This window comes from Corythoichthys intestinalis, chromosome 15, assembly GCF_030265065.1.
Source record: "Corythoichthys intestinalis isolate RoL2023-P3 chromosome 15, ASM3026506v1, whole genome shotgun sequence".
Lineage (NCBI taxonomy): Eukaryota > Metazoa > Chordata > Actinopteri > Syngnathiformes > Syngnathidae > Corythoichthys > Corythoichthys intestinalis.
The window spans coordinates 3,195,909-3,209,043 of record NC_080409.1 but is presented as its reverse complement, the minus strand read 5'-3'; the positions used below and the strand labels follow the sequence as shown (position 1 = coordinate 3,209,043).

The window sequence follows — 13,135 nt, the reverse complement described above, 5'->3', positions numbered from 1 at the left end:
AATTTGACCGAAAAAACAAAACTGAATAGAAGGAAAAAAAGTGTCTTTGGACAGAAGGAAAGTTTTTATTTTCGCTGCTCACAGTATCACCTCTTTTGCAATGGTGTGGGGTTATTTTGCACTTAGCATGCTAACAGTGCTCACTGGTTTACTGATATAACACTGACAAAGCGGGACGATTAAAGCGATATTTGGCACGTTTTCGCTGAAAAACAATCAAGCGGCTTATCAATGAGATTGGGGTCTAATATCTTTAAGTGGCGTCTTAATTGATTTGGCTTCCGGCTGTCAGCTATAATCATTTTTAGACACAGTAAACAGTGTTTTTTCCTCATCTCCCACTGCATTAAAAGTCAAAGCCAAAAGGCAAACGGCCCGGAAACAGCACATTCTCGGCGGCCGAGGGAGAACCGTAGGTGGGGGCGGTCGTCGTGACGATCCCAAGCCGAAAATGGCACTTCTCGGGCGGACACGTGAGAACCGGAGAAGACCGTGGGTCGCTGCGTGAGTCCTGCTGGAAAATGGCTTTCGAAAACGGCGCACAGCTCTTTATATATCTTTTCTGTGTGCACTTGCTTAGTTCAAAAATACTGCGCGCACTCTGAAAATGAGAGCGCAACTGCCACCCACTGAGTGCATGTGCAAATACACATTATTCTAGTACGGCAAAAAAAAAAAAAAAAAAAAAAAGCATGTTCCCCAAGGTCACATGCGCCACCCCTGGGATCGCTCTGCGCCCCCCTAGGGAAGCGCCCACTGTTTGAGAAGTACTGCATTAGCACCTTTGTGGAATTGGCTTGACATCTGTGCTTGAATCAGTAGTGCATTCATGACTTAATGATTTTTTAATTTTTTATTCTTTTGTGATTTGTAGGTCGTGTGTCTTTGCTCTGCACTTGAATGAATTTCCAGTTTCAGCACAGCTCCTAGCTTTTTTGAGAGTCTTCTGCATGACAGAGGGTAAGACATGTTATTCACTGAACAACACCCACTCACATGGAACATTCTGATGTGGTGTGATTTATCTCTAAACAGAAGTATTTATGCATGCAGTAGTCTGACTTAAGGCAAACTGCAATGCTCACTGATGAAAGCTCTTTTTTTACGAGTAGGGAGCGTCTGTCAAGTAAGGGAAAGGGCCCTTTCTGGAAGGAAGTTTTTCACGCTCCACCTAGGGAGGGAATATTTTCAATCTCAAAGCCCCGTAGGTCAGGGGACCTCTCTAGTAACAAGCATGTTTCTTGCAATTCTTCAAACGCATATAATATTTATCTTGACTGTTAATCTGTCATTTCTTTGTCAAAAGTATCATCATCATAAATGATCACACCTTTTCACACCTGCAAAAAAGTTAGTGGTGCGCACCTTTTAGGCTGGTGTGATTACAAACCAGCAAACTCTTGTGCGGACCAAAAAGCCGGTCCGAGACCTTGTCTTAGATGTGATCTCGGTTCGCTTCCAAACAGATTGTGGTGCGGTTCGCTATAAGTGTGAAAGCGACTGTACAGTGGCAGTCATCTGCTGTGGGTGAGATGGGGTGAAACCATGCGCAGGCTTTTTCTCGCTTGACTTTCTCCTGGTATGGGAGATTGCATCCACATGCTACGATTCCTCGGCTGACCGGATAACTGCCTGTTGCTTTTCACCTCTTTGTGCCGCCTCACTTGTGCTATGGCCATCTTTAAATCCAACTTTTCATTTAGCTTCATTTTTGTCAGACAATTTAGCATCTCGTATCCCCACGATAATCCTGTCTCTGATCAGTTCCTCGCGCAGGACACCGAAAATACAGTGTTCAGAAGGCTTATGCACTTCTGCCGTTATGCACTTATGCCGACTGCTAGGCATCTTGTTTTAAATTGGCTCGTTCATAAATTACAACAAAGTGCTCATTAAAAGCCTTTTTTACTTTAGCATTATTTTCCTTTTTAGCTGCCTCTAACTGAAAAGAGTTCAAAATGCAGTTGGTCTTCTCGCCCATTGTGTAAATAAGAGAGTTCACATGGTAAGTGCTGTCCTCATAAGTCAGTCCTGAAGCGAGTCTGAAGTGCTTAAATGTTGAATCCAGGCAGGCCACGACTTCAGCACGAAGTCAAAAGCTCCTGGCTAAGTGATGGTAAAGAAGTGGTCCATGTTGTTGGTGTTGTTGTCAAAATAAAAACGTGATTTTTTTTGTTTTGTTTTTTTTAATATACAGTATGAATGAGCTTCAATGTGCATGTCAGGCAGAAAAACACAGCGGGCTGGATTGGACCCGCTGCCACATTTGACACCCCTGCACGATATTACCCAAAGTATTTGTTCACCTGCTTTGACGCACATACAAGTGCCACCTCGTTCCTGGGTTTAATATGATATCGGTCCACCTTTTCCTGCTAAGTGGGGAGAACAAGTATTTGATACACTGCCAATGGGTCCCCACTGTAAAAGAATTCGCCAGGTCCCCCACAACCGTACAAAGGCAAATCCACACCCCTCTAGTGGCTTGGCGGAGACTTACAGAGCGTTTCCTTGACGCAGAACTTCGAATGCACAATGACTACATAGGGTCTTCGCCATCGCTCCACCGTCAGCGGAACACAGAAGCATAAATCAGGCCTAAAATGAAAATTATAAGGGCTGCCAAAAACAAACACCGACTGAAAGTTGGCTGTGGAATATTTAATATTTCCACACTGGAATCCACTGAGCCATTCTTTCAAAATGTTTGTAGCCTTGGACCAGGCCAAGTGATTAGGATACCCGATTCTCATTGGGTGAGCAAATGCTTTTGGTAATATAGTGTATTTATACTGTATTTGTGATATACAAATTGTATGGTTTATACTGCTTGTACTGTTCATCATGGAAATAGGGCCCACATCAGGCTGTGAGTTTTTTGTATGAGCGCTAAAATGGTGCTCAAGGCTGTAGACTGTTTGCGTCACGGTTAGGCAAGAGCTGAGATTGAAACCCCAGACTTATACAAGAAGTACCAGATTTTTTTGATTTTTTTTAAATCGATAACTCACACACAGAAAACAGTTTTTAGAACATTCTTGCTGCAAAATCAGGAGTACTAAACCATGCATTACATTTCTTCATGAGTAGGAATTTTTCTCTCAGATGTTTTCATGTTTTCTCACAGAAGAACTGAAAGACTCCCTTGTGGAAGACTCCATCAATAAGATCTTAAACCTGAGTAAACGTGAGTTCCCAGTTAGCTGGGAGAATGAAATCAAATTGTGGACTTTCCTGGAGACCAGAGTTGCCCTGCTGCTCAAGAACTACAGGACTACTTCTGAGGTCAGAATTGTATTATTCAATGCACAATATAAGTAGTCCACCCTGGAAACAGTGGCCAAAAAGCATTTATTCCACATACAGACAACAATATTGATTCTATGGAGAGCAATTATTGATTCCGCAGCCCGAAATGTTTTTTTTTTTTTTTCTGACAGGCATGAAATAAAAACAAACCAAAATGAACAGTTATAAGGCAACATTCGTGCCATAATGATGTAAGAAAGAATCATCTGCAAAACATTAGCCACGTTTACATGGAGCCAAATATTCCAATTACAATCGGTTTAGATGTTCAAACCGAATAAATGTGTTCCATATAAACACCTCATTCGGAATGAACAGGCCCAAACCGAATGGAATTTCATTCCGTTTCACGGGGTGGAATATTCCTTTTCCCAAACCGATTAGAAGTAAAATTATATCATGTAAACAGGGAAGCGGAATGGTGTCTGGTTGCGTTCTTTCTGCACATGCTCCGTACTGACGTGGTGACGTCACTTGGTGACGTAAGTAATGTCACTTGCAACATGGCTTCCAAGCACAGCGCACCTAATTGGAGTCCGGCGGAAAGTTTGTATTTAATTCAAACTTTAAAAGAATTGAATATAATTGCTTGCTTAGACGGGCGTAAAATGAGGAACAGTGAACTATTTAAAAAAGTTCACGAGAGGTTACACGAAGCCGGAATAGACCGGAGCGTTGACCAGATTAGAAACCGGTGGAAAACGCTGAAAACTGGCTACTACAAAGCAAAAGAGCAAAACAGCAGCACTCTGACGATCGATCTCCATGTTTTGCAACGTGACGCTTTGTTTTGATTAATCTGCGCATGTCAGACGGCAGTTGTCAAACGTCCTTTCGGAATAAAGGCAGACACATGTAAACGCTGGATCGGAATAGATGAAGTGACATGTAAACAGCTGATCTGAAATTTCCATTCGGAATGATTTGAATCGGTATGAATAAAAGTCTGCATGTAAACGTGGCTAATGTGCCTATAAGATCAAACCAATATTGTCTGTTTCACTTTTAGCACTAGAATTACCATGGGTGTCCCATTTTGGGACAACCTAGGATCATCCCCAAGGGTGTCCCATTTTGGGACAGCCTTATAAGGAGATCCTCCGACAAGCCCATCTCATTTCTACCCCTTGGCCCACCTCCTGGCCCACCCCTTGGCCCACCCCTTGGCCCACCCCTCGGCCCACCCCTTGGCCCTTCAAACGAAGCGATAAGGATTATTTGTGTCACAATTCTGAGGCCTCCGCTGGCTGCTTTGTCTTTGCTCGTAAATTGAGCCATTAGCAGAGGAGGAGGTTGGGGGAAAACTTTCTTGAGTAGGCTGTTTTCTCTTTACTTGCTGATGTTTCAAGCCCTACCCCTTACACCAAGCAACAGTGGTAACAAGAAAAGCACCTCACATGAAATGGCTGGAAAAAAATATGCAATACTAGTAAATACCACTCTTGGTTCAGAAACAAGCTGTCATTCAGGTTTCATACAATGGTGTAAATATTACATTGAATTTGAAACCAAACTAAACTAAACTTCTTGTTACCACTGTTGCTTGGTGTGCTTAGTTGTAGTATTTCTGAATATCTATGTATATCCACAGCAAATTGTTAACTGATCTTTTCAAAAATGTTTTTTAACATGTAGAGGGTATTCAAACAAATACATCCGAATGAATTAGAATTATTATACTACTGTTAAAAAACTCCTCAGAAGTTTAGCAGTTTATTGTCAAGTAAGAAGTAACAGTGTCTGAAAGTAGCATGACGCCCATCCCCCATTCACTGATAATGGCTGAAAATTCCCCCCCAACAACCTTCCACAACGAACAGCGGAATTGCAAGTAAAGAAAAAGCAGCCTGACTTGCAAAGGTTTCGCCCTTACTTTTGCATTCAAACACATTTTGCTTTGCTTTCAAGTGACTTTTTTTTTTCTCGATTGAAAATATATATTTTGATTGAAGGAACTTTTTGTTTTGGCTTGACCAAGAAATAAACAAATCTAGTTACAAACTTATCAACCTCAAAGTTGTGAGTGATTCTAATAAAATATAAAAACATATCAAAAGCAAAATAAAGATACCAACACAAGAATTTTATAATTTCTTTATCTTTTCATTACAGTCATCATGCAAAATACATGGTGTCTCAGCGGTGGTGCTGACGTATTCTGTCTGGGCTGTCATAACAGGGTTGGCACTCCAATGCCGGCTCCTTCTTGCATTTGCCACAGGTGTACCTGTAGCAGTGAACACAATTGCCGTTTGCAGAGTTCTGTGAGCATTCAACTCTAACTTGACACTTGGCTCTTTTACTGGGACTGGGTGTGAGGGGCTGCTGACGAAGCTTGTTCTCTTTGCGTGACAAAAGTCACTTGAATGAAAGCAAAATGTTTGAATGCAAAAGTAGCCTCAAAATAAAGACAGCCAAAGAAATTGTTGTATTTGTTTTGCTTTTGATATGTTTTTATATTTTATTGAAATCAATCACAGCTTTGAAAGCCTACTGTTGGTTGATAAATTTGTTGGTAGATTTGTTTATTTCTTAGTCAGTTCCAAAGAAAAAGTTCCTTCAATCAAAGTATATATTTTCAATCAGAAACAAAAGTCACTTGAGCGAAAGCAAAATGTGTTTGAATGCAAAAGTAAGGGCGAAACCTTCCAGAGTGAGGCTGCTTTGTATGGAGTTTTATTTGTGTCACAATTCTGAGGCCTCCGCTGGCTGCTTTGTCTTTGCTCGTAAATTGAGCCATTAGCAGAGGAGGGGGTTGGGGGGAAACTTTCTTGAGTAGGCTGCTTTCTCTTTACTTGCAAAAGAGGTGTCCTAATTCTTAGGGCTGATGTTTCAATCAAAAACAAAAGTCACTTAAGCGAAAGCAAAATGTGTTTGAATGCAAAAGTAAGGGCGAAACCTTCCAGAGTGAGGCTGCTTTGTATGGAGTTTTATTTGTGTCACAATTCTGAGGCCTCCGCTGGCTGCTTTGTCTTTGCTCGTAAATTGAGCCATTAGCAGAGGAGGGGGTTGGGGGGGAAACTTTCTTGAGTAGGCTGCTTTCTCTTTACTTGCAAAAGAGGTGTCCCAATTCTTAGGGCTGATGTTTCAATCAAAAACAAAAGTCACTTGAGCGAAAGCAAAATGTGTTTGAATGCAAAAATAAGGGCGAAACCTTCCAGAGTGAGGCTGCTTTGTATGGCGTTTTATTTGTGTCACAATTCTGAGGCCTCCGCTGGCTGCTTTGTCTTTGCTCGTAAATTGAGCCATTAGCAGAGGAGGAGGTTGGGGGAAAACTTTCTTGAGTAGGCTGTTTTCTCTTTACTTGCTGATGTTTCAAGCCCTTCCCCTTACCCCTACTCCTTATCGCTTCGTTTGAAGGGCCAAGGGGTGGGCCGAGGGGTGGGCAGAGGGGTGGGCCTAGTGGTGGGTGGGCCGAGGGGTGGGCCAAGGGGTGGGCGCGGAGGTGGGCCAAGGGGTAGAGATGGGCTCGGCTTGGGGGCGGATCCCAGGGTGTCCCAAAATGGGACACCCTTGGTAATTTTAGGAGGTATCAAAACCTCCTGGTAGTTCTAGTGTTAGGCAAGTTTATTAGCAACCCTAAGTGCAAAACATTTCATCATACAATGAGTATGAGTGGAATGTTCAAAATAAATGCACGCTATCCACTTGACCTGGATATTGTAAACATTAGTTGAGTGCATGTATCGCAGGGGGAGTAAAGTGCAGAACATTGCATTAAATGGAATAATTACAGTATACTAAACGGCAGTCTTTTGGTAAAAGCAATACAGTGATCCCTTATTTTTTGCGGTTAATGGGGATCAACACCCCCCCCCCCCCCCCCCCCCCGCGAAAAATGGAAAAACTGCGCGAAGTAGGGTTCAGTAACAATACATGCGTCATAGACTTCACTATCAGTTGACGAGACCGCACCTACAGACACTGCTTCCCTTAGGGGGCGGGCCAGGCAGAGCATCGTGACAGCTTTCACTGCGATAAACTCAAACACACGCTGCATTCTAATGCCGGATTTAGGTAGAAACTGAAACCGGACAAATGTTTTAGTGGATATAAGCAGGTAGGAGTGTCTCAAGTGATTTGGTCGAGGATTCAAGGTAATTACATTGCTGGCCAAACGTATCGCCACCACTGCAATATTGTCAGATAATGCTCAAAAGAAAAATTTGAGCAGAGACGAGAGACGAAAAGACAAGAGATTTCAACGAAAGATTGTGCGGATGATGGATAAAGAACCTTGACTAACATCCAAACAAGTTCAAGCTGTCCTGCAGTCCAAGGGTACATCAGTGTCAACCAGTACTATCCGTTGGCGTCTGAATGAAAAAGGACTCGATGGTAGGATTCCCAGGAAGACCCCACTTCTGACCAAGACACATAAGAAAGCCAGGCTGGAGTTTGCCATAACTTAACTGAAAAAGCTATAAACGTTTTGGAAGAATGTTCTCTGGTCAGATGAGACAAAAGTAGTGTTTTTGGGAAAAGGCATCAACATAGGGTTTACAGGGGAAAAAAGTGAGGCCTTGAAAAAAAAGAACACGGTCCTCACAGTCAAACATGGCGGAGGTTCCCTGATGTTTTGGGGTTGCTTTGCTGCCTCTGGCACTGGACTGCTTGACTGTGTGCATGGCATTATGAAGTCTGAAGACGACCAACAAATTTTGCAGCATAATGTTGGGCCCAGTGTTAGAAAGCTGGGTCTCCCTCAGAGGTCATGGGTCTTCCAGCAGGACAATGATCCAAAACACACTTCAAAAAGCACTAAAAAATAGGTTGAGAGAAAGCACTGGAGACTTCTAAAGTGTCCAGCAATGAGTCCAGACCTGAATCCCATAAAACACCTGTGGAGAGATCTGAAAATGGCAGAGCATTGCAAGAAACACATTGCTGGATACAGGAAGCGGTTGCTTGCAGGAATTTTGTCTAAAGGTTGTGCTACCAAGTATTAGGCTTAGGGTGCCAATACTTTTGTGTCCGGCCCATTTTTTGGAGTGTCGTGTGAAATGATAATGATTTAATTTTTTTTTTTCATTGTCGTTTGTGTTTTTTCATTGCAGGCAAAATAAATGAAGATATTACTACCAAAGCATTTGTCATTGCAATCATTTTCTGGGAGAAATTGAGCATTATCTGACAGAATTGCAGTGGTGCCAATACATTTGGCCAGCAGTGTAAATGGGGTTTTGCATTGCAAAGGCCCATATAGTAAAATTCCTTCTTTTTTGTTTCGGCGCACAGCGCAGCCGAGCCATTTGACCGATCGGCACCGTTCAAATATCGAAACAACCAGAATTTTCGCGCAATTCAGGACTTTTCAAATGACCCTGAAAAATTTTCCGTTCGCCCGTAAATACCGCTTTTTCGGGGGGGGGGGGGGGGGGGGGGGATCTAAATGTATGTAGTCCTACTATTTTTGACCAAATCATATAATTTGGACATCAAAAATTCCAAGAGGGTGAGGGGCATAAAATTTGTATACAGAATTTCGAAAAAAAATTATGCTTACCGAGAAATTTGCCAAAAACTGTCCCAATTATTCTTAATGATATGTCACTGACAGCCATGAACGTCCAAATTTCCCATTCATTTCCGATTGCATTTACATTGCATTGACCAGTGTTGTCACAGATTACTTGAAAAAGTAATTTAATTACTGATTACTGATTACGCCTCAAAAAAGTAATCTAGTTACTTTACTGATTACTTTACCACATTATCAAAGTAACTAAGTTACTTTAAAAGTAATCTATCAGTTACTTTTTACCATTTTTCTCCCTTTGCCGCCTCAACATAAGAATGACAACAGAAAAATGTCATCACATGTAATTGACTTTCCGATGATTGAATTTAAAGGGGAATATCAGAATTTTGTGCTAGCTTAGCCACTCCAGAGCTCTGAAACTAACAAATATCTGACAAACTGCTTGGAATTTGTTGAAATCAACTCCACCGACCAATTAAACCCCGCTAACTCTAAGATTAAGCCTAATGTCAAAACTTCTGAATTTTGGGTTATGGTTAACAGCATATCAGTGCCAATGTAAAATAATGCAAACTGACTGCACAAAATTGCAAAGGTGTTGGCGGGCGCGGATGCGCATGCACAACCCGAACGTATTCTTCTCAACGCACACGCGGTCAATTTGGCCACAAAACGTGGCGGCAACTAAGCACTTTACACTCAATCGGACTTACAACACATCCCTCAGATGCTAAACGAACACATCACCTCACGGCATAAATGTGCAACACGCATATGATGTAAACAAAAGCTTGCCAACTTGGAGCGATGACTGCCCGTCGTTGCTACGGCAAAGCTACGAAACAGCCGCACATGTAGGGGGTCCAACCTTTTGCTGATACCCTCCAGAATGAAGGAAAAATACTCATCTTCATTCATGGATATCCACAGATCAACTTTCCCTCGCAACGTCTTAACACTCGGCTCGAATGTCCACCCGCCTGGCCCACGCCTTCAGTCCCACAGCACATGTGACGCGAGACCAAAACAGGAAATAGCTAAGAGGTTGTCATGGAAACACGTACCAGAAACCTTTTATGTTAGCATTTTCTATTCAAAATGCTCTTCGTACATGACTACAATATTCTTCGTTCTACATACGTTATGAGGCAATGAAAAAATAGTAACGCAGAGACACTAAGGAAACTAACTTTAATCAGATAACGCATAGACACTAAGGAAACTAACTTTAATCAGATTACTGGTGTAGAAAAATGAACGCATTAGATTACTCGTTACTGAAAAAGGTAATCAGATTACACTGGCATTGACGACCATGTACACTGATGCCATTGAAGGCCATGTCAATTTTTTTTTTTAAACCAATGTACCTGGATTCCAATGACGCATATGTAAGTCCATGCCATTGAAGGCCGTGTATGTCCAAAATTTCCTTTTATTTCTAATGGCATTTACATTGACCTGATATCACCAGGACATGTCCCAGAAATGTCCCAAATAGACAGGAAGTGGCCAGACAGTATTGTCCCCCAAATCAACGGGAAGTCACCTGATATTGTCCCAGAACTGTCCCCAAATCAACAGGAATTGTCTTAAAATCAATAAGAAATGTCCCCAAATGACCAGAAAGTGACTCGATGTCAACTGAATGTGCCCCTGAAATGTCCCCAAATCAACAGGAAGTGGCCAGATTTCAACAGTATGTGTCCGCCAAATCAACAGGAAGTTGATATTGTCCCTGAAATGTCCCCAAATCAACCTGGGCGCAGCTAAGTTCTGTATCCCCCCACAGCAAAGCCCCATAGTAATTTTGCCAGAAATTGCAGTTTCTAGTTTTAATATAAAATTTCACCAAAAATGTGCATAACTTTATCTTGAAATATTTACGTAAAATGAATTGCTCCCCGTTTTTTTGCTTTTAACCAAGAATCCAGACTGTTTTACGATCATATCTATAGAAATTCCGGGATTTAAACATTTATTTAGACGAGTTTTCAACTTTAAGATCTTTGCTTAAAATCTGAGAATTGTATAGCTAATTTTATAGTAATTAATTTTTATAATTTTAAGTTTTTAAGTTTTGTTATAATTATATAGAAATAAGTAATCGGGATTTTTGTAGGGAACGACTTTGAATTTGTTTATGCCGCTGCTCATGGAGACTCAAATATGCCTAAGAGAGGTGCCTGTTTTGATTTTAGGTCACTAGCGGCTTTGGTTTTGAAAATATTTGAAAATATATTTAAATTTCCCGAGATATTTTGGAGGTATGCAGCAGCCTATAGGTGCTCTCAAAACGGGTAAAAATGGTAAAAAGTACCAATGAAAATGATGGCATTGGTCCAGGAGGTGTTTGGAGGGGATAGAGTGCTCCATTTGTGGCTAAAAGTTGTTAAAACTCCTCGTGAGGTGTTGGAGGTTTGTAGCGGGCTATGGGTATTCTCAAACCGTGTAAAAATGGTGAAGAAAAATGCAGAATATCCCCTCCGAGGTGTTTGGCGCGGAAATATTTCTCCACTTTTGGGTAAAAAAATTGTTAAACCTTTCCTGTTCAGCTGCTTGACACGGAGAATGGGAATCTGAGTGTCTTATTGGTCTGAACAGTTTTAATGTACTGTATTTAGAACACACAGTAACAAACAATACATTACACTCCTACACTAAACAATGAACATGTTGGTGCTAATTGTATTTCCAGTTGACACCATGTGGGGGGCCTGATGACCAAGGAGAGATAAAAAAAAAAGGGGGGGGGGGGGGCACTTTTGTTGCTGCACCCGTCCGTCGTGCATAGCCAATCAGCTCAAGGGATGAAGCCACTCTGTCTCATCGGTTGCAGAGGCTATAAGGGTGCTCACTTGGTGCTCTAATGTGTCACTCAAACAGCAGGAACACACAGTTTGTATGAGTATCTACAAAGCCCCTGAGTCATGTCTGCCTTGCTGCGAAACAATGTCTCCTGCGCTTCAAAGTGAAACAACACTTATTTTTTCATTTTTATTTTTTCATGAATACTTTTTAAAACCAGGCAATGCACTGAATCCGCAAAACGTGAACCGCGAGGTCCCGAGGGATCACTGTAATACCATTTATTTTATTATGAAGAGCAGGGCCAGTGGCATGCACTAATATACTACAGTTTGGATGGAAACTACAGTTAAAATGTAATATTCTGAACCATGCCCTGTATTCCAGACTGTTTTGATTTCCAGGTAATGCCTTGAAAATCTGTAATCATTTATTTCTGGAGGGACAGTATGAAGTCATGATCGTTAACATAAAAATGTCTGATTTACAATCATTCTTGTTTTATTATTTCAGGAGGACCGTGCCATGCTACAGCAACCAGATCTATCGCCTCATGCCCGTGCGGCAATCAACCTGCGTCTAGCTGAAAAGCAGATCCTGCTCAAATGTTTGGCCAGCGGACAAGCGCAGCATGCACATTTTGAAAAAAACATAGCAGAGAGCTTACCTTTGCCTTGTTGTGGCTTTGCTTCCCGTAAGGATACGAATTGCAATGGTTCTGATCATGCTTGAGCTGGAGAAGTACTGTATCTCTGAATAGAGACAACGGAAATGAAGGCTAATTGATACTCAGTGCAAGAAAAGACGTGTAGTTTAGCAATAACGATGATGCGACCCGGAATGATAAAGAACCTACGAATATCTCATTCAAACATGAAAAATTGTAAAGCCAACATTTGGTGAATAAACACTGCTAAGACTGCTACAGTCTGTAGTATTTATTATGATACAAATGAAGTTTCTTTTTATATTCTGACATCTTGGAATAAAATTAAAGCATAAACCACCCAACGCACGATGGAAGAATTGTGAAGCTACTGCCAAACAAGGGGTTCAATGTTAAAATGTAACCTTATATGCCAAGATTATTTTTTTGATGTATTTTTTTTTTTTTGTTAGAATTTCGCTGTAAACAGTGGGGTATTGCATAAACCCAGGATAAGGGATTACGTCCGTAAATATCGGTCATTCCGGACGATCTAAACGTACAGTGCCTTGCAAAAGTATTCGGCCCCCTTGAATCTTGCAACCTTTCGCCACATTTCAGGCTTCAAACATAAAGATATGAAATTTATATTTTTTGTCAAGAATCAACAACAAGTGGGACACAATCGTGAAGTGGAACAACATTTATTGGATAATATAAACTTTTTTAACAAATAAAAAACTGAAAAGTGGGACGTGCAATATTATTCGGCCCCTTTACTTTCAGTGCAGCAAACTCACTCCAGAAGTTCAGTGAGGATCTCTGAATGATCCAATGTTGTCCTAAATGACCGATGATGATAAATAGAATCCACCTGTTTGTAATCAAGT

At 41.4% G+C, this 13,135-nt stretch overlaps 1 protein-coding gene across 4 annotated transcripts in view; it reads left to right on the top strand.

The window, feature by feature from the left end:
• The window catches only part of setd3 (SET domain containing 3, actin histidine methyltransferase), a 188,662-nt gene extending 175,850 nt beyond the window's left edge, over positions 1–12,812 (top strand). The window contains exons 13-15 of one of the 4 annotated variants that reach the window (XM_057859667.1): positions 875–960; positions 3,128–3,285; positions 12,113–12,812. In XM_057859667.1, coding sequence (XP_057715650.1) covers positions 875–960; positions 3,128–3,285; positions 12,113–12,331 — 463 coding nt within the window. In that variant the 3' untranslated portion in view covers positions 12,332–12,812. The remainder of the gene's footprint in view (positions 1–874; positions 961–3,127; positions 3,286–12,112) is intronic. The other 3 variants (XM_057859670.1, XM_057859668.1, XM_057859669.1) reach the window with 3 other exon arrangements.
• Positions 12,813–13,135: the final 323 nt, after the last annotated feature.